The sequence below is a fragment of the Hyalella azteca genome, unplaced genomic scaffold, assembly GCF_000764305.2.
Source record: "Hyalella azteca isolate HAZT.00-mixed unplaced genomic scaffold, Hazt_2.0.2 contig11845, whole genome shotgun sequence".
Taxonomy (NCBI): domain Eukaryota; kingdom Metazoa; phylum Arthropoda; class Malacostraca; order Amphipoda; family Hyalellidae; genus Hyalella; species Hyalella azteca.
The window spans coordinates 33,349-60,060 of record NW_025941827.1 but is presented as its reverse complement, the minus strand read 5'-3'; the positions used below and the strand labels follow the sequence as shown (position 1 = coordinate 60,060).

The following is a 26,712-nucleotide window of genomic DNA, read 5'->3' as shown; positions in this document are numbered from 1 at the left end:
AGATGTTAACAGTATTTATGATACGTGAGCAGATATGGCCGAGCACGAGCAGCACGAGCAGTGAGAGCAGCAACAACTCACAACAGAGCCTCAGTCTGGAGGAGGATGAAGCTCTGGGCGACAAGGCCACCAAGGCTGCAGTGCTCTACACCAACATCCACAAGCCTAACATCCGCACAGACGTTGCCAGTCAGTCTTGTTCTTCTTATCGCTTCTTTCAGACATTAATTTGTTCGAATTATTCCCGTGGTCCCTTATTGATCGTTTTTCTTACCTAGTTTGTTATTCCTTCATTAGTGTAAATGTTCTTTGTTGACTGTGACTTTGTCTTCTTTTGTTGACTGTGTTGACAAAGATTTACTCCCAGTCTATGATGACATTTAATTTATATGTTGAATTAGATAGTTACATTTATTTTTTATCTTTAAGTAACTCTCGACGTGAAGTAGCCGCTTTAACTTCGAGGTAATTCTTATTCTTGTGGCTGTAAATATTCGATGTTAAAGCTAATTATACCAAAAAAGCTGATTACTCCATTATACCATGCAACAACCACTGTTGTATGGTATAATGTAATAGACGACCATGAGACCTATGATGAGTTTAGGACTTTGTAGTCCACGGTCAAGCTGATGGTCCTTGGTAATCCTTGGTATATGTTTCGGACGTAGCAGTCCCAGGCCACGATGGATCGCCGCTCCGTGAGACTAAAAGTCTTGTCATATAATGCGATAACATTATACTGGTACTAAAACGCTAGAAACCTCTACCACTACTACTACTACTACTATCACTACTACTACCACTACCACTACTACCACTACTACCACTACCACCACTACTACCACTACCACTACTATTACTACAGGTACTGAACTAATAAGTTTGTTCTTGCAGCCGTCGCAGACCGGGAGCGACAGATCAAGCGTATCTGGAAGAGCCTGGATGCCGAGCAGCGCAAGGAGTTCGCCGCCCGTGCGCGTGAGAACAAGAAGGACTACTATAAAAACAAACAGGTTTGTTGTGAGGACTATTGCTGCATCCTGCCTCAAGGGTAAGGTCAGACCTGTCATGCATCCTGCGCACAATCACGTTGAGCTTTACTCTCACAGGATAACAGTCATGCACTAAAGGTCACATGTGCATTGTATCCTACAGGTCACACGAGCATTGTATCCTACAGGTCACACGAGCATTGTATCCTGCAAGTCACACGTGCATTGTATTCTACAGGTCTTTGTATCCTACAGGTCACACGTGCATTGTATTCTACAGGTCTTTGTATCCTACAGGTCACACGTCACACGTGCCTGACTGGTTAGGGAATCCTCCTCAGGTGCTGTCTTGTGTGCTGAGGCTCGACCAATCATCCACTTAATTGATCAATTACCCATTTACTCGGTATATTCACCCATTTACTCGTGGTAATCATTTATTTACTCCGTATCGTCTCCCATTTACTCGGTATAATCATCCATTTACTCGTGTTAATCATCCATTTACTCCGTATCATCACCCATTTACTCATGTTGATCACCCATCTGCACGCCTCATTCATTCATCCAGTCGTGCATACATTAACCTGCAGTATAATTAATGAATTAAGACCTATAAATGAAGGTAAGGTACAGACTTGGTAAATTAAGTAATTCTTTGTCGCTCATTCAGAGGTTGTCATCATTCTTATCATTCACTCACTATAAATGCTAGCTTGTTTGTTGAGCTCTCGCATCAACTAGATTATATCTCGAGTTTTTGAAGCTAACTTAACTATGATGTACTCACGATGCACGCCTCTTCTAAGTTTGATACTAACATCACTTTACTAACCCTTCCATGCCTAATAACATCACTTTACTAATCCTTCTAAGCCTACTAACATCACTTTACGAACCCTTCTAGGCCTACTAACATGGTTACATTAAGTATTGGCTTCTTTCTCTCTCAGAATAATTTTCACTCTGCCCAAACACTGGCCAAGTTAATGCTTCATCCCATGGTTTTACCTTTGACCCCTGGGAATATATATACAAAATCCTGTATATTTTTCAAAATTTCTGGGGCTGTTGTTTTAAAAACTGTTGAACGCTCCTGATGGCCATGATACGCGAGTTGCGTGCCTCTTAAAAAGAAGGGTACTCCACCTACTGAATGATAGTATTTGCTACTTTGCAGTTTAAGGTCGCTAATAACGGCTTCCTATCTTCCAAAATACTGAAACTAATTTGAGTAAGTAAGTTTTAGGAAGTGACAATACCCTGGATCTCCAGAAAGTTCCTCTACATAGAGTATAATAATGAACAAGCCTCTGCTGAAGCAACGTATGTTGTGCTTCCTTAGCAGTGCCGCCTCTCGAAGCTCCCCATCCCTGCCCCAGCTGCGGGGCCCGGCCCAAGCTCTTCCCCCACCTTGCCTCACTCGGGGCCTGATACCAGCGCGTCCTCGGCACCTACAGACGTTCTCGTGGACAAGTTAGCAACCACGACCACTTGTAGTGGAAGTTCATCGGGGGTTGGAACGCAGCATGTTTGGAGTCCCTCCAATCATCCTTCCTGTCCATCTCAGAGCACCCAATCAAGTGGTTTATGCGCAGATCAGAGCAATCAGTCGAGTGGTTCCATCGCAACTCAGAGCACTCAGTCGAGTGGTTCATGCCCAGCTCAAAACACTCAGTCGAGTGGTTCATGTACAGCTCAGAGCACTCAGTTGAGTGGTTCATTCCCCCCTGGCAGCATCCAGTCAAGTGGTTCCTGCCAATCTCAGAGCAGCCAGCCAGAAGATGTCTTCCATAGTGGCCATGCTGTGGCCACCTCTTGTCCTCTACTCACTGCCCACGCTGCCGACCTCCAAACCATCGACTTGAGCGACGTCAGCGGCTTACCTTCCTCCTCTTCTGGCGGAGGCGATGTCGTCCATTCTGCCTCCCCTTCGGTCGAATGCTCTTCTCCTTTTCTGGTGGACTCGCTCTCGTCCATGCCTTCGTCACCTCCTCTCTCTGATGACAGCGTGGACGATCCTGACGGTGATGACGAAGTGGCTCTTTGTCACATTGATGAAGACGTTGGTCTCGAGGAGACGTCCTCCACCAACGCAGCTCGTGCACGTCAAATTCTCTCATCTCCGTCGTCAGCGTCTGGGTCGACTTTGTCTCCATTCCAGCTAAAGTCTTCTTCGCCACCAGCACCTGCAGGAGCCCTTGACTCATGTGATGCCGAAATTTGCGAGTTGCCCTCCAGTGACGCTGATTTTGACGCCAAGACTAACGTGGGTATGAGGGCAGCGCCTAGCAAAATCACTAACAATTCGGCGATATCATCCACGGCAACGTTTGACGAAATACGGAACGTTTCTTCACTTGCCAATCCTGCTGTTGACTCACCATGCACCTCAAGCTTCATGAGTAGCCCTCTCGTCGTTGACATGAGTACCTGCGAGGACGTGAGTAATGCTAGGACCATGAGTAGGACCATGACTCCTGCTACTTCTACTGGAGAAGTTGTACCTCCAGTTACATCCTGTATGTCGACGCCTCAAATTATGGCGAGCGTCAGCCCTGATCTACGGAAGCCAATGGAGGCGTACGTGGATTCCTCATCATCACCGATCATGGTTACCTCACCGCTGCCCTCATCCGTATCATCCCTCTCCGCTCTATCATCCATGAGCTTCAGCATCATCAGCAGCAGTGCAGACCAAACAAATAATTCAGTAGCCCCAATCAAATTCACATCTGGGACTCCTTCCCGGCCTGCATTTGTATCCTGCAGCCAACCGAGCAACAGTGCATTGTGTGATGCCGACTCTGATCAGCACATACGAGTCTTAACTCCGCTGGAAATAATGCAGACTCTACCTGTGCTGCGGCAACAAGACTACCCATCGTCGAGTCAAGACCAACCGCCCGCCTGCTCTTTTCCTTCTTCAATACACCTGCCATCATCATCTTCATTATCTCCTGCACTGCTGCCTTCCTCCTCATTCCCATCCGCTGTTCATCCCCCGTCTTGTTGCTCTGCCGCGGGGCCCTGTTTTCCTGCTGCTGGTGTTCACGTCATTGCTGGCAGCCAGCAAGTCTCTTCTGAACCAGGCAACAAAATCTTCAATTCAGTAACAATGCATTGCTCGAAGACATCGGTTGTCGGATCCCATTCAAATATCACCGGCGCTAATACGGACCATGTGCAATCTTACTCCGCACGCTCTGCAACTACAGGTCCTAGAAGTGGAGGCATTGTCCTGCCAGTGGTATCGCTACCTGCCGACACATCGCTGATACCGTGCAACAGCTTCCAGCGCACTCTTCTCATCCACCAGCCATCAACCGCCCCTCATCAGCACCACATGCCATCCAAACCTTCCGTATGGTCGAACAAGACGAGCTGTACCACAGCATCCTCTCATCCTACCACGGAGGATATGGTCATGGCATCCTCAGCAGGGATCCTCTTACCCTCAGGCAGCATATTGTCCCCCATCAGCTCCTCCGCTCCACCTCCCTCTTCACGAACCAGTCACGCACCAAGCTCCACTCAGTCGCTCATTTCCCATGACGCCGAGAGCAGCAGCAGCAACAGTTGTTCTCCTGTGTTGTCTTCTACAAACGCTCGCACCACCTTCACCAGCGTGACCACAAACTCCACTGCAATAACACCTGGAGTTTCTAACGCTGCTTCCAAATCTCAAGATGAGACCACTCTCATGTCCCAGGCTGACGACACGCGCAGTACGACTGATGAACCCGCGGTCAGTTTCGACTAGATGTTCTCAAGACCTCGCATGCGCTCGTGCGTCCGTTCATTATTACATCTGAACCCTCCTGTGTATCCCTGATCCCGTGTCTCGAGTTGGCTCCAAGTGCCAGTATAATTGAGTATTGCCCAGATTGTACTTCTTGTTGCCCGACCTTAACCTCATGTCTCGGTTGGCCTTCAACGCCAACACAAATCAATTGTTTATGTTCTGTACTTTGACCGTTTGTTCGCATCCTAAACCCTGCTTGTCATGGGCTGGCAGTTACTGCCATCACAACTCCATACCATTAGCTGCATCTCAAACATTCAACGGTACATTTTGAAGTATTTAACTCTTGTGTTTCAACGCATTTAACAATAATGTTGATGCTCAGCAACCAACAATCCATGACAGATAGGGTTGGTTAACTCGTATTGTTGCCACGATTGCATCCTGGCCCGTTCTTTCCGAAATTTTGTGTTGTGGGTGCGCTAAGAATTTTGGATGTCAGCAAGACTGATTATTCGAACAGAATTTTCAAATCACTTCAATTTAACTTGCAAACGTAAAATTTAAAGTGAAGAAAAGTTATCCTTTGTTTTAAAACTTTATTTTATTTACTTGATTGTTTTTAAAGTTCAAAATGGACGAATAAGTCTTAATTACAACCAGAATTGTCTGCATCCTGCCTGCTGCGCGATGATTGTCAGGGCCTTTGTTATATTGAGAAGCATCGGCGTCCCAAAGAAGAGCTTCAAGTCGCATGCATGGAACCCTTGAATGATTGCAAGAAATCCTCATTTTCATGTCTTTCTGTTATTGTTGCATATAATTTATGTTCTTTTATTGTTACTATATTAGTTAAGACCCCCAAGTTCTGAACAGTTGTTTGTGTTTGAGCTGGCGAAGTGGCTGCGATCGTCAATGTAATCCTACAATTTTCTCCATTATGTTATTACCTATGACGGTAATTAATTGAATTTTTGCTGCATGATAGTTGACTGCAAAGCTCTTACATTTAAAAACTGAATGCTTTTATTTTCATTCATTTCCTGTTGCTCGAAATCCTTAAATTAAGTGAATGTTTGCTGTTGAATACTTCTATTGAACGCATTTGATATTTACATCAAATTCAATAGGACCAAAATCCTCAATGAATTTGAAGGGTTTTTATGTTTAAAGTTTATCTTGAATAAAGTGTAGGGACTTTGAAAGTGTTCGCTACAAACTTTCAAGTGCGACTTAAAACAATTTCCAACTGTTGTGAAATTAATTCAATCACTGAAAGGTATATTTATATGTAGAGAACTATGCAGTGTTTTTAAATCACATAAATATATTCTCTCATGGATTCAAAACTAATGGCCAATGTAACGCAGTGAGAGTTTACTTACGTTGGTACAATGTGCACGTGGTGTATCGCATCTGAGGAATCGCAAAACATAAATATAATAGAATAAAATATTGTCCACTCTCCCATAAAGCCTTCTTTTTCTCATGAAGTGCAAATGTTTTATTTTAGTTTAGTCTTAATTTATACCTCATAGGCTACGTTTTTTCCAATGTCACTGTTATTATTTGTAATTATATTGCCTTGCTTCCAGCATTATTCTATTTCATATACAAGGATGTCGTACTTCCACTCGTCTCCTACGTAGATCATCTAAAACATATTACCCCGATTATGTCTTCATTTCATCTAAATTAAATAGAAATTTTAAATTTTTTTTTTTCATTAATAGTTTATACAATATAAAGATGTTATTATTATTTTCTTATTAGATTTATAAGTTGTAGTTTAGGTATTTATTTACATTATAATATCAATTATTTTATGTTAATTTTTTTTTCACTTTATATTCAAGTTGCCTGTTGTCGTTCATCTCAGTTTTCATCAGAAACTGTAAGGATGAAGTTTGAGTTGCTGATCTGCTGACGTCATCTTGTGCATGATTTTTATTCTCTATGTCAGCTTTTATTTAATGGTATTCCTGTGATATTTGAAGGTTTTAGCTTATCATTTATCATGAAGCTATTCCTGCTACAATCTCAAATTGTTACCGCTAATTCCGCTAATTCATTGTTTTTGCATTGGTAAAGTTATGACGGTAGTTAGTAATGTATTAATTTTTGTTAATAAATCCCGCCGGACTTTCCCTGACCTGTTAATCCTGTACAGGAACAACAGAAAGCTCTGCGTCAACAACAGCAGCAGCAACAACAACAACAGCAGCAGCAACAACAACAGGCGTCTCCGGCCGCTGCTGCGTCACCGAGGTAATCACTAAATCAATAACCTTTTACTGAAATTAATCCCGCCGGACTTTCCCTGACCTGTTAATCCTGTACAGGAACAACAGAAAGCTCTGCGTCAACAACAGCAGCAACAACAACAACAACAACAGCAGCAGCAACAACAACAGGCGTCTCCAGCCGCTGCTGCGTCACCGAGGTAATCACTAAATCAATAACCTTTTACTGAAATTACAGTATCCTACATCCTACCAACCGACCGAGGTGGCATGCTCAATTATTGTTCCAGTATACACCAATTCTCAATAAAATAGGTTCCCCTAGGTTGCCCTGGAAATAAGTGTTAGAAATAAGTTTCCCAGTGAAAATATTCTAGGTTTCTAACAGTTATTTCCAGGGCAACATATGGGAACCTATTTTATTGCTATATATCTAAGCACCATCAATAATTCTGACAATAGATTTTATCAAAGAATAAGAAAACAATATATTTTCTAAAGGTCTTATACTGATCGTTTTGTGAACTTCAATTCAAATTTAGAAACATAGCCTATGGCTTCATCAAACCGCGTCTGTGGAAGGATGTTGCTTCAAGCTTTACTCTCGCTGGAATAACTACTTTGTGGCATCAGGCTACACGCATTAATAACTGCTAGTTACCTATGTACAAGTGCTCGGTCACTACGTACCATCACTACCAGGTTACTAAGTGAACGGTCACTACATATTATATCCTGGTTATTAATTGTCCAGTCACTACATATTACATCCTGGTCACTTACTGCAAGTGCCCGGTCACTACCATCACTGCCAGGTTACAAAGCTCGGTCACTACATATGGCATCCTGGTCACTTACTGTACTGTAAGTGCCCGGTCACTACTTATCACTACCTGGTTACTAAGTGCCCTGTCGCTACAAATTACATCCTGGTCACTTACTGTATGTGCCCTATCACTACCTATCACTGCCTGGTTACTAAGTACCCGGTCACCACACATTATACCCTGGTCACTTACTGTAAGTGCCCGGTCACTACATTACTGTAAGTGCCCGGTCACTACCTATCACTGCCTGGTTACTAAGTGTCCAGTCGCTACAAATTACATCCTGGTCACTTACTGTAAGTGCCCTATCACTACCTATCACTGCCTGGTTACTAAGTGTCCAGTCGCTACAAATTACATCCTGGTCACTTACTGTAAGTGACCTCTTAATCTGAAGTGCTTTATTGCTGTGCAGTGGTGCGGTGGAGGGGCAGCACCCAGCGTCGGGTGGCCCTCTGCATGGACCAGGCTACGGTCCCCACACTCCTTCCCCTGCAGGAGTGGGCATCCCTCCAACGTCCCCCAACATGGGGGAACTCGTGCCCCATGAGGGGCGACCTGTGCTCCTCCAGCAGCCTCCTCCTCCCCAGCAACAGCAGTTCCGACAACCTCTTCCTCCCCAAGTGTCCACATCCCCTGGACTGAGGATGAGACTTACTCCGTCCCCCAATGGGGACTTGCCCCACGGTGGGGATATGAGGATTAGGATGCAACTCCTCCAACAGCAGCAACAACAACAGCAACAAATTCTCACGTACGGAGGTGACGTTGGCCCCAACGGTCGTATCTTGCAAAGGCCTCCTGGGCCCATGCCTCATGGCATGGGCCCACAGCAGCCCCATATGTCCCCACAACAGCCCCACGTGTCCCCACAGCATCCCCACATGTCCCCCCAGCATCCCCATCTCTCTCCTCAGCACCATCCGCATATGTCGCCCCAGCATCCACATATGTCGCCCCAACACCAAGGGCTGCAACATCAGGGGTTACAGCAACAACAAGTGTTGCAACAACAGCATGGATTGCAGCAGCAACAAGTATTGCAACAACAGCAAGGATTGCAGCCACAACAGCAACAAATATTACAGCAGCAGCAGGGATTGCAACAACAGCAAGGATTGCAGCAGCAACAACAACAAGTATTACAACAACAGCAGGGATTGCAGCAACAGCAACAAGGATTGCAACAACAGCAAGGGTTGCAACAGCATGGGTTGCAACAACAAGGAATATTGCAACAACAACAGGGATTGCAGCAACAATTGAGTTTGCAACAACACGCCCTGCAGCAACATTCGCTACCGCAACACGGCCTGCAGCAAAATTCGCTACCGCAACATGGCTTGCAGCAACAGGGGTTGCATTTGCAGCCTCCACATGCGCGCCATTTGCAACAACAGTTGCTGCACCAACAACAGCAACAGCAGCATTTTCAGCAGTTGAAGCAGCAGCATCAAATGCAGCAAATCCTGCAGCAGCAACAGCAGCTGCATCATCAACAGATCAGTCAACAGCTGCACAAAACCAACCCATCGTCTGTTTGTGTGACGCCTTCACCCATGGGTGAGTGCTTGTGAGGGGTGCTTGTCTCCCCTCATGGGTTAGTGCTTGTGAGGGGTGCTTGTCTCCCCTCATGGGTGAGTGCTTGTGAGGGGTGCTTGTCTCCTCTCATGGGTGAGTGGCTGTGAGGAGTGCTTGTCTCCCCTCATGGGTGAGTGCTTGTGAGGGGTGCTTGTCTCCTCTCATGGTTGAGTGCTTGTCTCCCCTCATGGGTGAGTGCTTGTGAGGCATGCTTGTCTCCCCTCATGGGTTATCGGTAGTGCTTGTCTCCCCTCATGGGTGAGTGCTTGTGAGGGGTGCTCGTTTCCCCTCATGGGTGAGTGGTTGTGAGGGGTGCTTGCTCATTCATGGGTGAGTGGTTGTGAGGGATGCTTGTCTCCTCTCATGGGTGAGTGGTTGTGAGGGGTGCTTGCTCCCTTCATGGGTGAGTGGTTGTGAGGAAATGCTTGTCTCCTCTCATGGGTGAGTGGTTGTGAGGAGTGCTTGTCTCCCCTCATGGGTGAGTGCTTGTGAGGGGTGCTTGTCTCCTCTCATGGGTGAGTGGCTGTGAGGAGTGCTTGTCTCCCCTCATGGGTGAGTGCTTGTGAGGGGTGCTTGTCTCTCCTCATGGGTGAGTGCTTGTGAGGGGTGCTTGTCTCTCCTCATGGGTGAGTACTTGTGAGGGATGCTTACCATTTTTCTCTAGATTAATCCTGTAGTTCTTTCATTATCTGATTACTTGACATTTACAAATTACTGTGACATTATTATCACAAAGTCATTATATATTTGGCCATTTTATCTAAACCTAAACAGACGAGTTAATGATTGCTTATTTCAGCTTCAGAACCTGAGCTGCCGGAGTCTGTGACGCGTGAACTTGAACAGCTTGAGGAAGAACAACAACAACAACAGCAGCAGCAACAACAAAGGCAACAGCAACAGCATCAACAGCAGCTCCAGCAACAACATCAGCAGCTCATTCAAGAAGAGCAGCAGCAATTCCATCAACAACAAAAACTAGGACAGGGGGAGCATCAGCAGGGGGAGGGGGAGGAAGTTGGTGGAGGGGACGACGAGGACGCCGACCTTGGGGACCTCGTGCCTGGGGAGATCCCCTCCATGGACGACGAGGCTTTGTGTTAGTGTCCCATAGATTACTCCCTTTGCATTGTTGTTGTGTTCCCTGCTGTGTTGTTGTGTCTGTTAGATATTTAATGTTAATAGTTTGATATTAGTTAATGTTATGGTATTGAAGAAATGAAATCTTATGTATTGAAGAAATGTAACTTGATATATTAAAGAAATGACTCTGAATCATCGCATGGTTACGTTAAATTGCAGGGAGAGAGCGGAGGCAGATGTGAGTAAGAGTTCTAATTTGCTCTGTGTTGCAGCGAGTAACCTGGCTGAGCTGCTGATGATGACGGAGGAGCAGCAGAAGGAGGGCGCGGCTACTGACTTGCTGGACGCCCTCGACGCCGGCACCTCCAGAGGCTCCCATGGGGACAACAGGTGCAGAGATGGGGTGGGGGTGGCAGGTGGAGANGGCAGGAGGGTAAGAGGGAGGGGCTGACGTGAGGGCAGGAGGGTAAGAGGGAGGAGCTGACGTGAGGGTGATGGTGAATTGTGTACGGAACCATCGTTTTGTAATACAAACTTCATTCAGACGCTGTGTGTTGTTGAAATTACACGTAGTGTTGCACATGGCGGAACCCGAGAGCGCGGATACTGGGCAATGTGCCATGTGCTAAACTTGACACACACAGTACACTGTATGGCAGCCAACAGGCGGGCCACATCACACAAACAGTACACTGTATGGCCCCTAACAGGCGGTACACACCACACAAACAGTAGACTGTATGGCCCCTAACAGGCTCTTGTTATCTCAGTTCTGGGCCCCTGGACTTCCCCTCAACCAGCCCCCCAGCTGCGTCCCCAGCTGTAGCCCCAGCAACGTCCTCGCCAGGAACTCCAAGCTCGTCTACTTCTACTGCCATGCCATTTACTGGGGACGTGCCTACTGCCAGCGCACTTACTGGCAGCGCTTCCAGTCCATTTACTGACAATATATCTTCTGCGAGTGTAAATACTGGCAGTGTATCAGCAGCCAGTGTTTATACTGGGAACATCACTGCGGCTGGTGCATATACTGGGAACATGTCTACCGCAAGCACGTATACTGGCAATGCTCCAGTTTCTACTGCATTTACTGGCAGTGCTCCTGTTTCTACTGCATTTACTGGCAGTGCTCCAGTTTCTACTGCATTTACTGGCAGTGCTTCAGTTTCTACTGCATTTACTGGCAATGCTCCAGTTTCTACTGCATTTACTGGGAATGTAGCAGCAACCAGCACACCCACTGCACCCACTAGCCAAGAGGGGACGAAGCTCCCCACGCCCCCGCCACCGCCGCCCCCACCACACTCGGTGCATGGCGGGGGGGCGTCCCTCACTCCCCCACTCCCCACCCTCGTGGGCCGTGGGGGCCTCATGGTCGCCCGGGGCCCCTCCCACAGGCTGCCTCAATTACCCCACTCCATGGGCCCAGGTTAGTGGAACGTGATTTTATCTTTTTTTTTGTCTCCTTATTTCAATTATAATTTTAACATTAACTTCAGAAGTAACTACGTTATTTACGTGATATTGCTATTAATGTTTATCGGAATAAATTATTTTTCTTTTTTTTAATTTCTATTATAATTTATAGATTAACTGTTGAAATAAGTAAGTTATTTAGATGATATTGTTATGAATGTTTATCTTAATATATTTCCTTCTCGTCTTTTTATTTCAATTATAATTTTTGCATTAGCTGTTAAAATAACTACGTTATTTACATGATATTTTTATAAATGTTTATCGGAATCAATTTCTTTCTCGTCTTTTTATTTCCATTATAATTTTTACATTAACTGTAGAAATAACTATGTTATTTACATGAAATTGTTACAAATGTTTATCATAGTATATTTCTTTCTCGTCTTTTTATTTCAATTATAATTTTTAAATTAAGTATAAAAGTAACTACGTTATGTACATGATATTGTTATAATTGTCTATCGTAATAAATTTATTTTTCATCTCTTTATTTCAATTATAATTTTTAGATTAACCGTATAAATAACAACGGTATTTACATTATATTGCTATAAATGTTTATAATAAATATACGACCTTGACGATTACAGTTTAACCCGTAATTACCGCATTATAATTGGTTGGTCAGTAACAACCATCTTGGGTGTGCAGGGTATCCCGCTGGGGGACTGCGTATGATGGGGGGGCACCTGGTGAGGGGGACAGCCGTCCACCACATGGGGGATGTGATTTGTCTGGCTTGGTGTATATGGTGTCCTAATATATGGTGTCTGGCTTGGTGTATATGCTGTCCTAATATATGGTGTCTGACTTGGTGGATATGGTGTCTTGATACATAATGTTCTGACATAAATATTTTACTTGAACCTTATGGTGACAAATGGTGTATTTTTCTAAAATGCTTCAACGGCTTTATCTATAGCTTATGGTAACAGATGGTTCTATATGGCCTCTATATGGCATCTATATGGTATCTATTTGGTATGCTTTGGTATCTGGAAGCTGCGTGACGGTTATAGCTGGTGTTCACCACACAGATGGGAGAGCCAGGTGGTGCGGGTGGTGGCTTACTCCTCAGAAGTTCTCCCCATCACCACCTGCAACACCAACAACACTCGCCTGTCCCCACTCTTCCCCAACACTCTCCCCACTCCATCCCACAACACTCACCCCACTCTATTCCTCAACACTCACCCCATTCTATCCCACAACACTCACCCCACTCCATCCCTCAACACTCTCCTCACTCCCTCTCCCAACATTCCCCAATCCCCCTCCCCCAACTCTCCCCTCACTCCCCCATGCTGGTGTCCATGGCGGGGCCGGTTTCCCCACGGGTTCACCCCCACATGCTGTGCTCCCCTCCTTCTCTTTCCCCCCACCCCCATCTTCCTCCACAACCCCACAGACGACCCCTTCTTCTCCAGGTAAGGGTTCGGGCTTCACTAACCCCTTTCAACATAAGCTAACTATATATATAACTATGTTAATAACATTTAATGCTAACTGTTAATAACGGGACATTTAATGCCAACTGTGTAAATAATGGGACATTTAATGTTAACTAAATAAAACTATGTTAATAACCGGACATTTAATGTTAACCAAATAAAATTATGTTAATAACCGGACATTTAATGCTAACCATGTTGATAACGGGACATTTAATGCTAACCTAATAAAACTATGCTAATAACCGGACATTTAATGCTAACTAAATAAAACTATGTTAACAACCGGACATTTAATGCTAAACAAATAAAACTGTGCTAATAACCGGACATTTAATCAGGTTCTTTCTTTTCTGTCTGTTATAACAAAGCCTTTTTTGAATAATTTTCATGTCTCAACAAATATTTAAACATGACATTAAAATGCGTTGAATTTTCTTTATGTAGAATCTTTTTGATTGAAGGAAAAATAAAAAAGTGTACCTCAATGAAAGTAACAGAAGCAACAAAGGATAGGTAGGACCTATAGGTGCACCTTTGGTAGGAATATCATTATACTGAAGACAGTGCTGACGAAGGGGTGCTGGTACGGTGGGTAAGGGCTAGTGTACTGCCCTGTGTGGTTGTAATGTTTAACACAGCACTTATATTGCCTTGTGCGGTTCAGTAATGTTTCACACAGCATTTGTATTGCCTTATGTGAGTAAGTAATGTTTCACACAGTACTTAAATTGTTTTGTATATCTGACTTATGTTTTATACAGCACTTATATTGGCCTGTATGTTTATCATGCGGTACACAGCACTTCTATCGCTCTGTATAGCTGACTAATGTTCTACACAGCACCTACACATTGCACTGTATATTTCACTATAGTTGCTCCAGTAAGATCTGGTCCCCGACATCACCCCCTGTATACGTCATAATTTCTCCCGTATACTCCCTAGTATTATTCATTATATTGCCACTGTATAGTTCCCTTGTATTGCCCCCCTTGTGTGGCTTTCCTTCATGATGTCCCGACATGTATCCCCATATTGTGCCTATTAATATTGTACTTGATAATATTGTATAGCTCACTATCGTCGTTCAATTACAATGTAGTCCACTTCACTCACCACTCCGCTCATGCACATTATGTTAATATTTATAACGAGTCAATTTATAGCTTTTTATGGTTGTTATACTCCCGTTGTTCTGCTGGTACCGTCGATAATATAAGGAAAATTAGCAGCAAGATAATACTGTTCTCCCACAGCAACAACAGCAGCAGCAGCTCGAACAAACACAGCAGCAGCTGCAGCAGCAACAACAGCAGCAGCAGCAACAGTCTTCTGAAGGCCTTTATAAGGTGCAACTTTCTTGCATCGTGTGTGCTTATCAGTTTGTTAATCTTTTATTTTTTGATACGTTAGTTAATATTTCCACTACACTATAATATATGCTACCTAAGACAGTTCTGTTACCATGGATGCTCTCTACTCTCTCTATTCTCTCAGTTACCTAAGCAGTTCTGTTACCATGGATGCTCTCTACTCTCTCTATTCTCTCAGTTACTTAATCAGTTCTGTTACCATGGGTGCTCAACACTCTCTCTAATCTCCGCACTCTCTCTAATCTCTCCACTCTCTCTAATCTCTCCACTCTCTCTAATCTCTCCACTCTCTCTAATCTCTCAGTTACTTAAAGCAGTTCTGTTACCATGGGTGCTCTCCACTCCCTCTAATCTCTCAGTTACTTAAAGCAGTTCTGTTACCATGGATGCTCTCCACTCTCTCTAATCTCTGTTACTTAAAGCAATTCCGTTACCATGGATGCTCTCCACTCCCTCTAATCTCTCAGTTACTTAAAGCAGTTCTGTTACCATGGATGCTCTCCACTCTCTCTAATCTCTGTTACCTAAAGCAGTTCTATTACCGTGGGGCTATCCACTCTCTCTCTCTATTCTCTCCATTCTCTCTAATCTCTCCACTCTCTCTAATCTCTCAGTTACCTAAAACAGCTCTTACCATGGATGCTCTCCACTCTCTCTATTCTCTCAGTTACCTAAGACAGTTCTGTTACCATGGGTGCTCTCCACTCTCTCTAATCTCTCCAGTAACGGTATTTACAGCGGGTATTTGCTTGCATAAAATATATTGCCTTCTTGCATCTTACCACATGTCAATTTCTCCCCAAGCTGTCGTGTTATAGGAGTGACATGCGTTTTAAATATTGTTATATTAATAGAATGAACTAAAGACTGCTTGTTTTGCCATTCAGGTCAATTCATGGCTGCTGCATGAATTAAAAACGCTCGCCTTCTATTTTAAATTAAAATGAAGCTTACGCTAACGTTATGGGTGCATCCGGTTCTGAATTCAACATTTCTGTTGAATTCAGCTTTTGTTCCGTCATTCTGATGAAGGTTTTTGTGCCTGACTTAGCTGCCTCTTTGCTGCCACGCATAATACCTCTCGGTATTTCTCATCCCTTAAATTATTTTATGACATTTTTAAAATTTCCTAAAAACATTATTTCTCTGAATCGTGTGGTTTTCAAGTGCAGTTTTTAATGCGTGATTTTCATGTTAACCTTTTCACCGCGTGGTTTTCATGTTGACCTTTTCAACTCGTGGTTTTCAAATTAACCTTATCACTGCGTGGTTTTCAAGTTAACATTTTCACCGCGTGATTTTCAAGTTTAACTTTTTCAACACGTGGTTTTCAAGTTAACCTTTTCACCGCCTGGTTTTCAAGTTAACCGTTTAACTGCGTGGTTTTCAAGTTAACCTTTTCAACGTGTGGTTTTCAACTTCACCTTTTCAGCGTGTGGTTTTCAACTTCACCTTTTCAGCGTGTGGTTTTCAACTTCACCATTTCAGCGTGTGGTTTTCAAGTTAACCTTTTCAGCGTGTGGTTTTCAAGTTAACCTTTTCAGCGTGTGGTTTTCAAGTTAACCTTTCCACTGCGTGGTTTTCAAGTTAACCTTTTCAACGCGTGGTTCTCATGTCAACATTTTCACCGCGTGGTTTTCAAGTGTGTTTTTTCAGTGCATAGTTTTTAATGGAATTTCTAATCTAATTTCTAGCGGGTCCTTCTCGCAAGATAGTCTCAGTGTCCTCGGTTACAGGAACTCTCCTGCCTCTGACCCGTCCTCCCATCCCCAGGTGCTCAGTGACAGCAGGCGCCCCGAAATCCCATCCTGCCAGCGATTAGTAATCTGTTTCATCCCATTGTTCATCATACAATATTTATACAACGTTGATTGTACAATATTTCTTATTTTCAACGTTGATTATACAATATTATACATATTTCTTCAAAGTACTGATTGTCATTGTGGATCAATGCAGTTTTATTCACGAACGAAAACAATTTTTGTGTGATCTAAATGAAATAAATTTACGTTTGGATTATAAATTTGTGTTGGAAATATGTATCTCGACTGGAGCTAACCTTGCAGAATAAATTTTGAAAATTAAAGTACTTGGCAGTTGTGTTCTCCTATATGTTTTTGCATACCGCTCATGTGTTGTGTTGCAGTGTAGAAACAAGTATGTTGCAGTGTAGAAACAAGAGTGTTGCAGTGTAGAAACAAGTGGTGTGTTGCAGTNGTGTGTTGCAGTGTAGGTACAAGTGTCTTGCAGTGTAGGTACAAGTGTCTTGCAGTGTAGGTACAAGTGTCTTGCAGTGTAGAAACAAGTTTGTTGCAGTATAGAAACAAGTGTGTGTGTTTGGTATATATCACATGAAATATTCTAATTAATTTCCAGCAATATATGGGACCAGCATTGATCACAACAGCTCCAAGCGTTGAGTGTTTCCTGGTCCTGAAGGCTTGCTTATCTTGAGTCGCTTTCCTGCACATTCTTGCACTAAACCTTCAGCTTACACTCAGAAAATTGAGCAAGACTTTGTCCTGACAGTGATGCATTTCTTGCCCTTGTAGGGGTCATTCTGACACTGCTTGGCACCGCAAAAGGGCTTATCAGTGCAAGAAATGTGTCGATATATTTGACAATATGACTTGCTTTTCTGAATGTAGTACTTAAAACTGTAGTTCTTCTGGTTTTAAAATGTTATTTTCATTTCCAATTCTTATTTTCAGTCACTTTGCAATTGTTATTTTTCGCACACAATTGATATTTTTAGAACGGAAAAATGCATGTTTTTCCTTGCAAAAACTGCATGTTTTCATGAAAAACTGCACGAGTTTTAACTGCATGATCTTCTTGTCTTTACAGACATGTAGGGTTAACAAAAAGTATTATATAGCTGAATATTTTAGCTGAGAAGTGGATTCCCAAGTTTAGAAGCGGATTTACTTGGCCACAATTATTCATTTAGCAGCTGAATACTCTGAATTGATTAAGATACTTTACACTTTTTTTATCTAAATGCCCACCTCATTTTAAGGTTGTTAGTGTGCATGTGAAAAGTAAGTTAGTTATTTGCCTGTAAATAGCCCCTGTTTGTTCTTTGTATGTAGATAGCTCTTGTTAAGTCACTTGTGTAAAAGTAGCTTCTGAAAGTCATATGAATGTAACTTCATTTTCCATTATTTCTATCATTTTCGTTTATTTTTTGTGCTCTCTAGATAGTTTATCTCATTTTAATTACCTCAATACATCTATATTAATCTATTTAGTTAATTATTTAATAAATGTGAATAATCACATGACAGGAGCAGCCGCTGCTGATAGAGGACCTGCTGGAGCAGGAGAAGCTGGAGCAGCTAAAGCAGCAAAAGGCGGCAGCTGCAGCTGCTGCAGGTGGGGGGGAGGCAGGGGGGGAGGACATGAGTGCTGAGTCCCCCATGACCCCCTCCCCCGCCATGCAGCTCACCCCTCCTGGTCAGTACCTCAATATTACACTTATTAACTTTAAGAACAATGATCACATGGAATAAATCAAACCATATACTTCATTTTATCACAAATAAACCTTCTATGTTGGCTATGGAATTAAATTTTTCTATTTTATATTTAATGCAATTGTATGGTTCTTTTTGCCACTCAAAATTTTTTGATTTTGCATAATTTTATAATTTATAATTTATGAATTTGTTAATTTATATTTATCATAAAAACTTGTGTTTGAAAATGCAAATTATCGTATATAGAATAATAGGTTTAGCTGAGACTGCATTAATTCATAGGAACTTTTGATTTAAATATTAAGACTGAACTAACAGTTGAACTGAGACCTGACCCACTTCTGGAGCAGACGAGTCATGTTCTCATGAGTTGTTTGGTGCAGGAGGAGGCGTTGGGGGGCGCAGCATCGGGGGACCTGCAACACATTACTCCCCTGGGGCTGTGGGGGGCTTACCTGGTCAACCTCCCGTCATGAGGCCCGTCAGACCTCCCCACGACCCCGGCCTTCACCCTGGTGGGTGCCCAGAGTAGGAGGCAGGCCGTGGTGGGTGCCCAGAGTTAAAGATTCTAGGGAGGCCGAGGAATTTATTCCTCCATGTATCTTATATTTTGATGGTGTGTTCCAAAGTCCTATGTTAACTGATATGCAGTCAGTCAGAACTTTCTCGTCTTGCCCAGTCCACCTTCAGTGAAGCGATGGGAAGTTGGTCAAAGTATTTACTATTGTTGAATTTTTTGCACTGTTCGTCAAATATTAACAAATCTTTAAATTTTAATTTGATGTTTTACTGACTTCTTCATATTTTAAAATATTCTCTCTTCTCCCTTCCATATTTGCATCATTTTTAGCGCATTTTCTCATTTATGAAAAAATGCACCATTGTGCTCGTAATGTCCGTCCGTCTGTCTGTGACTTCAAGTTTTCGTCGACGAGAAAATGCGCTCTCTGTCACTCACTGCAGTGAGTACTGAGTTATATTTTTTTATGTTGATATGTAATAACATGGTCGTTATCCTACCTCATTCCCCAACAGCGCTGCTGCAAGCAGGCACCCTTAGGGCTCCCGTCAACCCTCCCACGGTGGGGACGTCCAGTGGAGGAGAAGGCAGTGGGAACAGCAATATTCCTCCCCTCCGTTCGCTTCCTGCTCCCCCAGTCCCACCCACGAGTCCCCACACTGATGCTGAGCGACAGCAGGTAAACTTCCTCATCATTCATATTCAAGAGTTCATTTTAATAATAATATAATCAGGGTTTGTTGATCTAAATAGAAAAAGTCTCGGTATTCCTTATCAACATTTTACTATCGAACAATTTCCTACTATTCATACTATTCATACATTTTGCTATCGAGCAATTTCTGACTATTCGTCCCATTAACAAAACTAGTATTCAGAATAGTAGTTGTCAACTATTGGAAGTTAAAAAATTTTAAAAGGTTAACTGGAAAGTTCAATAATGTACCTACACTTGCTCAGGATATCAGAACGTATTCACGTATTATGTTCCTGTTTGGCCTAAAGGAGCTTAATGCCTAATAACCTTCATTATTGTTTTAAATCCTGCACAATTTTACACTCCAAATGTCAGATCACAACTTGCATTCACATGGCTTGCATAGAATGGAGCCACATAAAAATTTGAACTTGGAATGATAAAACATGTGCAACGATGATAGCTAGCGCATATTTGATAATGATAGCAGATAATAATAAGCATTATAGATATGTCGAGATCATCGTGTGGTGCTAATAGGAACATTAAAATGTATCACAGGTCCAAGCCTATGAACAATGGCTGGGCAATCAACAGAATCTTCTGTCAACACAACAGGCAGCTTATGAAGCCGAGATCACCAAACTACGTAAACAGAGGAAAAGCCTGAACAGTAGGCAGCGCACACTTCGTAAACAGGGACAGGTGAGTACTTTCATTTTGTCCATAGAAAATAATTATTGAATTTATGTGTCTCGAAGGAAGCAATCGTCGTAAACAGGGCCAGGTGTTTATTTTCATTTTGTCCATAGAACATAATTCTTGAATTTACCCCGTATGTGTCTTGAAGGAAGCAATCGTTAAAACAAGAACGTGAAACGGCATCCCGACATTTTCATACATTAAGATAGCAGGCGTTAGTTCAGGGACAGGCCGCGGTGTCGCTAAAGCAGAATTTATGTTCTAGGAGCTGGGTCCGACCGAGGCAGGCGATCTGGAGCGTGTCCAGCATCAGGCAACGGCGGTGCAGCGGACGCTGGATCAATGTCGCAAAGCTGCTCGCCACCACAACATGATCTTCAATGAGTACACTGCCAAGAGGGAGGGTCAGCATAAACAGCAACGCCCCATGAGTGCCACCGGTCTTACTCACCTTCAGCCGCAGCAACATTTGCGACAACAGGCGGTCGGTCCTGTTGTGATGCCGCCTCATTTGCAACAGCAACAGATGCATGGGATACCGCAACACTTGCAGCAGCAGCAACACCTGCAACAGCATATGCAGCAGGCACGAATGCCTGGCTTAATACAACATCAGCAGCAACAACAGCAACATATGGCAGGAATGATACAGTTGCAGCAACAGCAACGGTCACCACAGGCTATTGGAATATCTCATCACAGTGCTTCTCCACTAGGGGGACATCCTGGTTCTTCCCCGCTTCATTCAACTTCCCACAGCCCTCTGATGTCCCCATCCCCATCATCGGGGGTTGGGGGCATCATGAGCCCCATGGTACCGTCTCCCCACACCCCCGCGGCCTCCCCAAGTCTTGTGTCTGCTGCCCAGCATTCCCCTCATCCCAGCGTGCCCTTGCACTCTCCAAGTCACAACAGTTCTGGGGATGGCGGCTACAGTCCTCATGCTATGCCGTCACCGTCGTACTCAGGAGTTCCTTCCCCTTACCCGCAGGGTCCTTTGTACCCGCCCCGGTCACCCTTCCCTCCCGCGGGAGGCCCACCTCCCATGCCAGGTCTCATGAGGCAGCAACAACAGCAACTTGTGAGGCGCACATCCATGCCCTCGCCCTCCGTTTCCCCTGCGGTTCCCCACCACATTATGAACGCCGCCAAACAATCTCCAGGTCATGATACTTCTAGCCACTCTCCGCTTCAGAACCCGTCACCACGACAGAATCCTTCTCCTATCCAGAACCCTTCTCCTCGACAAAATCCTTCTCCCCTGCAAAATCCCTCTTCAGTTCCTCAAAGCAACCCTGGCAGTAATCCTAATAGTAACCCCACCACACCCCGGTCTACTCCCACCCCAGATCAGTTGGGGCAGTACCAGCAACCTGTATCGAGTACCTCGTCCGTTAGTCCTTGCAGTAACCCACCTTCTGGTGGTGGTGGTGGAGATGGAACCGCCCCATACATGAATTCTTTCTTCAGTGGTGATATAAAACTTGGAGGCTTGAAAGGAGGTGGCGGTGGTTTCAGAAAATCTCTTTGGGGATACTTCAAAATTGGCTTGAAAGGTGGTCAGGAAACAACGCCTTGCACAACCAGTCACGCCACAACAACCACAACCTCGTCTGCATTGGTGCCAACTTCTACGAATTCCTCCACTGCGACTACAAGCGGCGGCAACCGCAGCTCCCCCAATGCAAGTCCTGTTGATTCCTCAAAACAATCACCAAGCGCTGACAACAACCAACAAGATGCTGAAAGCTTCAATGAGGCCGTGTCTAACTCTTATTCAGCGACGACACTCACTGAGACGACGCTCGCCAGTCCGTTATATACTGCGATGTTCACGTCTAGTAGCGTGTTCACTCCTTCAACTGTCATGGCATCGTCGGGCACAACAAGATCGCCAGTGGTCGCCCAAGTATCACTTATCGACTCTCTCAGCTCTTCATCTTCTCTCTGTTCTACGCAGCTCACGTCGTCGGAGTCTGTTGGACAAACGGTAAATGTGGGATACACAACAGCAGTGGCTGGTAACAATCCTATTTATCAGACACGGGGGATCAGGGCTACTACAGGCGGCATGGCCTCTACTAACATTACCGACACGGCTAGAAATCTGGCAATGTTTGGTGCCATAGGAGCTACTACTGCTGGCTTAACCAGCACCTCCAGCTCCGCCGACAACGCTGCAGTTTTTGCTACAACTTCTAGTGAAGTCAACACACCAACTGTAGGTATGAGCTCTACTCCAATGTCCTTGGCCGGCTGTATCATCAGTACATCTGGAGGTATTTCTACATCATCTGTTATAATCAGCGCCTCAGGAACTGTAGGGTCTACTGTAGGGCCGGTTAGTTCAGGCATCCAAAGCTCCGCCCTTACGACTTCTGGAGCTGTAGGCACCACAATCGGTGTGATGAGTGCAGCTAGCAGCGCTTACACCACCACAGTGGACGGCAGTCTCTCAGGACGTGTGGTGTTCGAAGGACCTCAAGTCTCCAGCTTTACTATATCGGATGCATCCATTGTCTCTTCGTCCAGACTAGGTACAAGTTGTCCTGTGTTATCCACAGCAGCAGGAACAGTATCAAGTGCTGAAATGTTGATTTCTCTTGGCAACGTCTCCAGTTCTAGTTCTGCTACAGAAGCCTCTGTCTTGCCTCACCCGCACAAGAACTCCATCCCCCCCTCATCGCGTCACCAAGCCATTATTGGCATCCCTGGGGGAGGAGCAATCTCCTCACACGTACCTACTTACGCTTCACATCTCATAGCTGCCCACAGTGTTGATGCTCTTAACTCATCTGTGAACAATTCTGCCAGCACACTCACTACCGCAGCTCTCGCTTCACGCCCTGTCCCCTCCCTTCCTCCCCATCTCACTCCTCACATTCCCCGGTCCCATGTGCTGGTGGGGAGTAATCATCAGCCTCCTGTTCGCACGATGCTTGTCAAAGGAGGGAATGGCGGTCCCGTCAGAATGATGATGATACGTCAACAAATTCCCCAGGGGGCACCCATGCACCCGCCTTCCTCCCGCTCGCCTCATGGGGGCATGTCTCCTATGCCCCCTCCACCCTCCCGTTCACCCCATCACCCACAGAGCCCAAACGGGTGTGTTACCCTTGCAGGGACTCCCGGCAGTCGGTTGTCACCTGCTCAGTCCCCAGGATCCAATAGCCCCATGATGGTTTCCCCAGCACCATCCCCCAACTCTATACCCGTTAGAGACGAGGGAACCCACAACGCTCTCCTCAAACAGTTGCTGCAGAACAACAACAGCAATAGTGTTGTGACGTCTGCCACACAGCAGCAGCAGCAGTTTGTTGTGGTGCGTTCCACCGTAAACGGTCCGGTGGGTGGAGGCTTGCAGTCATCACAGGTCCTCCTTCAGCAGCGACCTCAGCAACTGTATAGCTCAGCCCAGCAAGCCTCTTTCCTACCCCAACAGCAGCAGCAACAGCTAAGGCTGGCCGGAGTCAGTGGGGTACGGATCGCCGGGCCCCCTCCTCCAACTTCCCAAGTTGTAATCGCAACAAACTTACAGCAACATCAAACATCTGCTGTAGTTGCTTCTCAGCAATTTTCAAGCGGGGGTGCCGTGCACACGCTGCAACAGCAGCCACCACCGGCCCAGCAACAGCAGCAACACTCACCTCTTAACTCAGTGCATCCTGCACTTCGGCAACTGCCGTTATCACCCACACCGCACCTGGACGAACTGGTGGAAGAGGATCGCAACAGCAAGAAAAGACTTGGGGCTGCTGCCGCTGGAGCCCCGGCGGTCACGACCGCTTCTGCAGGTGTCGGGTCCGCAGCTGTTGCTCAAGGACAGCAACCACGTCGTAGAAGTCAGAGCAAGGAAGGTGTAAGTAAAGCAACAGGACGACGCACACGGCCTGAAGAAGACTACGACACGTTCCTAGAGTCAACCATGACGCAGCTGCGCGCCATGCCCGCTCTGACCGTAATGGAGCCTGACGTGCACCGTAATTTCAACGTATGCCCCATCTACGGCTCGGACGAACTCGGCAAATTAGGTCGTCCTGATCACGATCACCGTAATGGCAAACTTGAAGGTAAGAATGGAAGTCTCAAACTTAAGGGCTGGTTCGATTATTATGATACTAAACCGCTGGGAAACGCCTTGCCCGTATTGCTACCCCTGAGGACACCGCCAACCTCAAAGTGTTTCTACAGCATGGAATTTCCACCCCCAAAAATAGGTTTCCCCATGGATGAGGCGTGTGAGGAAGTATCGTCACTCACTGTCAATGCCTCGATGGGGGGATCATCTACCCCCACCAGACCTGGTTCAGCCACTCCCCATTCATTGGCCGATTCCCCGGACACTGTGCTTTCCTCTTCTTCCCCTGAGTGCGTTATGCCTGACAGCCCTCCTCGCTTTAGGGGACTCAGACTCATTGACATGGAAGAAGAAATCCCTCCAGATAGGGGTTCGTCTCCTCCTATCCCCTTATTAGCCCCAATCCCCGTGACCAAAGGAGAACTGCCGCGCATATCCACGGGGCATTTCCATCAACTCCCTCCACTCGATTCAAAAATTTCCCCGAGCCCCAAACCAGAGTCCTGCAAGAAAGAAATCAGTGAAGAAAGCAAGATTGTCAAGCCTTGTGGAACTGAAGTAAAGCAAGAACAGAGCCCAGCGGTGGAAACTAAAACTGACTCAGCCCCTCACGGTGAAAACTACGCCAGTATAATATTAAAAAATCGCATCGGTGAAAATCCAGCTATGCCTCTGAAGCATGAGGGAAACGTTGAAGTGGAACTCACGCTCAACTCGAATGCGTGTGAAGAGATTGCACAGTGCCTGCGAGGCTTAGCTACGCTGCTGAATATCCCACCTCCTCAGGTGTATGACGTGAAGCATCAGGGAGATCTACCCAAGATGCCCAAAAACTGGAAATTGGCCGTTAAGGATGGCCATTGCACCGAAGTTGATGTTGAAAAGATCTTGAACGGAGTTGTGCGCTTCTGCCGGCATTGCGGTAACGTGGCCGACCAAACTCCTGTAACTAGAAGAGCGAGCGAAATGCCATATATTCAGCGAGAACAACTTATTGGTGTGGATGAAGTCACCTTCTGTGGTGAACATTGTAGTTTACAATTTTCAATGCAGCATAGGATTGAAGCGCCGCATTTGCCTTCACTCCTGCCTCCAGGTGTTCGGCCTCAACCACAAGAAATGCCCGAGTCTGACTCGGATAGCGACGATTCCAATGCACCTAAGGGACGAAAGCGCAGACTTGATGACTGTGATGACGACGACAAAACTGACGAAGAAGAATTCCCAATGCAAGCAGACGGAAAGCGATACAGAGGACATAAATATCGGTTCTTTAATGGCGATTCAATGTTGCCTGAGAAAAAAGAGAAGCCAACCGACCGAGAGATGACAGAGCTTTTGTTCCGCATGCAAATAACTTACCGTAAGCGGGGCCTTCCTCAAGACTCGCGCCGCTGCACGCTGTGTCATCTCTACGGGGACTGCGTCGCTGACGGGCCATCACGGCTGCTCAACCACGACCTGGATAAGTGGGTGCACCTGAACTGCGCTTTGTGGGGTGACGACGTCTACGAGACGATGAGTGGGTCGCTCGTCAACGTCGAAACCGCCGTAAAGAAATGTTTAGGTCTCGTGTGTGAGCATTGCGAGAACCCCGGCGCATCTGTGAAGTGTTTCAAGGTGCGTTGCAGTAAAGTCTTCCACCTTAACTGTGCTGTCAAGGAGGACTGTACTTTCTACAAGAACAAGACAGTTTACTGCCATGAGCACAGCACTAAAGGTGAGAAGGAAAGTGAGCTTTCGACACTTGCTGCTTGGCGAAGAGTCTACGTGGAGCGAGATGAGAGTCGTCAGGTGGCGTCTGTGATGCACCACACTGAGCTTAACCATCTCTTGAGAATAGGTTCATTAGTCTTACTTAACATAGGCCAGCTGTTGCCTACACAACTGCAGGCATTCCATACACCCTACTGCATATACCCGGTCGGCTTCAAGGTGATCAGGTTCTACTGGTCTATGAGGCAGCTCCACAAGCGGTGTGCGTATCAATGCTCCATCATAGAGGTCGAAGGCCAACCCGAGTTCGAAATTGTGGTTATGGAGGACGGCTACGAAGACATGACCCTCGTGAGCCGCTCTCCTAAGGGCGTATGGAACAAAGTCCTCACCCCAATAGCAGAAATGCGTCAAGCCGCAGACCTCGTCAAACTTTTCCCCCAATACATCAGCGGGGAAGATCTTTTTGGACTCACCGAGCCCGCCATCGTACGAATCCTGGAATCACTGCCCGGTATAGACACCCTCGCCGACTACAACTTCAAGTTTGGACGCAACCCTCTGTTCGAGCTACCTCTCGCCGTCAACCCCACCGGGTGTGCACGCTCGGAACCCTTCAACAGAACTCAACTCAAGCGGTATCATGGGCTCAGGACGTCCGCTGGTACTATCAGGTGACTACCTTGTCCTTTTGATCTGTTCATATGGAGATAAAATGTATTTCGTTATTTTTAGGA

General features: G+C 45.4%; 1 protein-coding gene across 1 annotated transcript in view; it reads left to right on the top strand.

Moving 5' to 3' along the window:
- The window catches only part of LOC108664341, a 49,157-nt gene that overhangs the window by 18,218 nt on the left and 4,227 nt on the right, over nt 1-26,712 (top strand). The window contains exons 20-36 of the mRNA XM_047883034.1: nt 33-189; nt 898-1,016; nt 2,341-4,743; nt 6,911-7,008; nt 8,226-9,373; nt 10,191-10,490; nt 10,747-10,864; nt 11,245-11,903; nt 12,605-12,678; nt 12,956-13,380; nt 14,046-14,103; nt 14,664-14,756; nt 18,071-18,239; nt 18,646-18,777; nt 19,298-19,461; nt 20,041-20,184; nt 20,447-26,649. Of these exons, the coding sequence (XP_047738990.1) occupies nt 33-189; nt 898-1,016; nt 2,341-4,743; nt 6,911-7,008; nt 8,226-9,373; nt 10,191-10,490; nt 10,747-10,864; nt 11,245-11,903; nt 12,605-12,678; nt 12,956-13,380; nt 14,046-14,103; nt 14,664-14,756; nt 18,071-18,239; nt 18,646-18,777; nt 19,298-19,461; nt 20,041-20,184; nt 20,447-26,649 (12,464 nt within the window). The remainder of the gene's footprint in view (nt 1-32; nt 190-897; nt 1,017-2,340; nt 4,744-6,910; nt 7,009-8,225; nt 9,374-10,190; nt 10,491-10,746; nt 10,865-11,244; nt 11,904-12,604; nt 12,679-12,955; nt 13,381-14,045; nt 14,104-14,663; nt 14,757-18,070; nt 18,240-18,645; nt 18,778-19,297; nt 19,462-20,040; nt 20,185-20,446; nt 26,650-26,712) is intronic.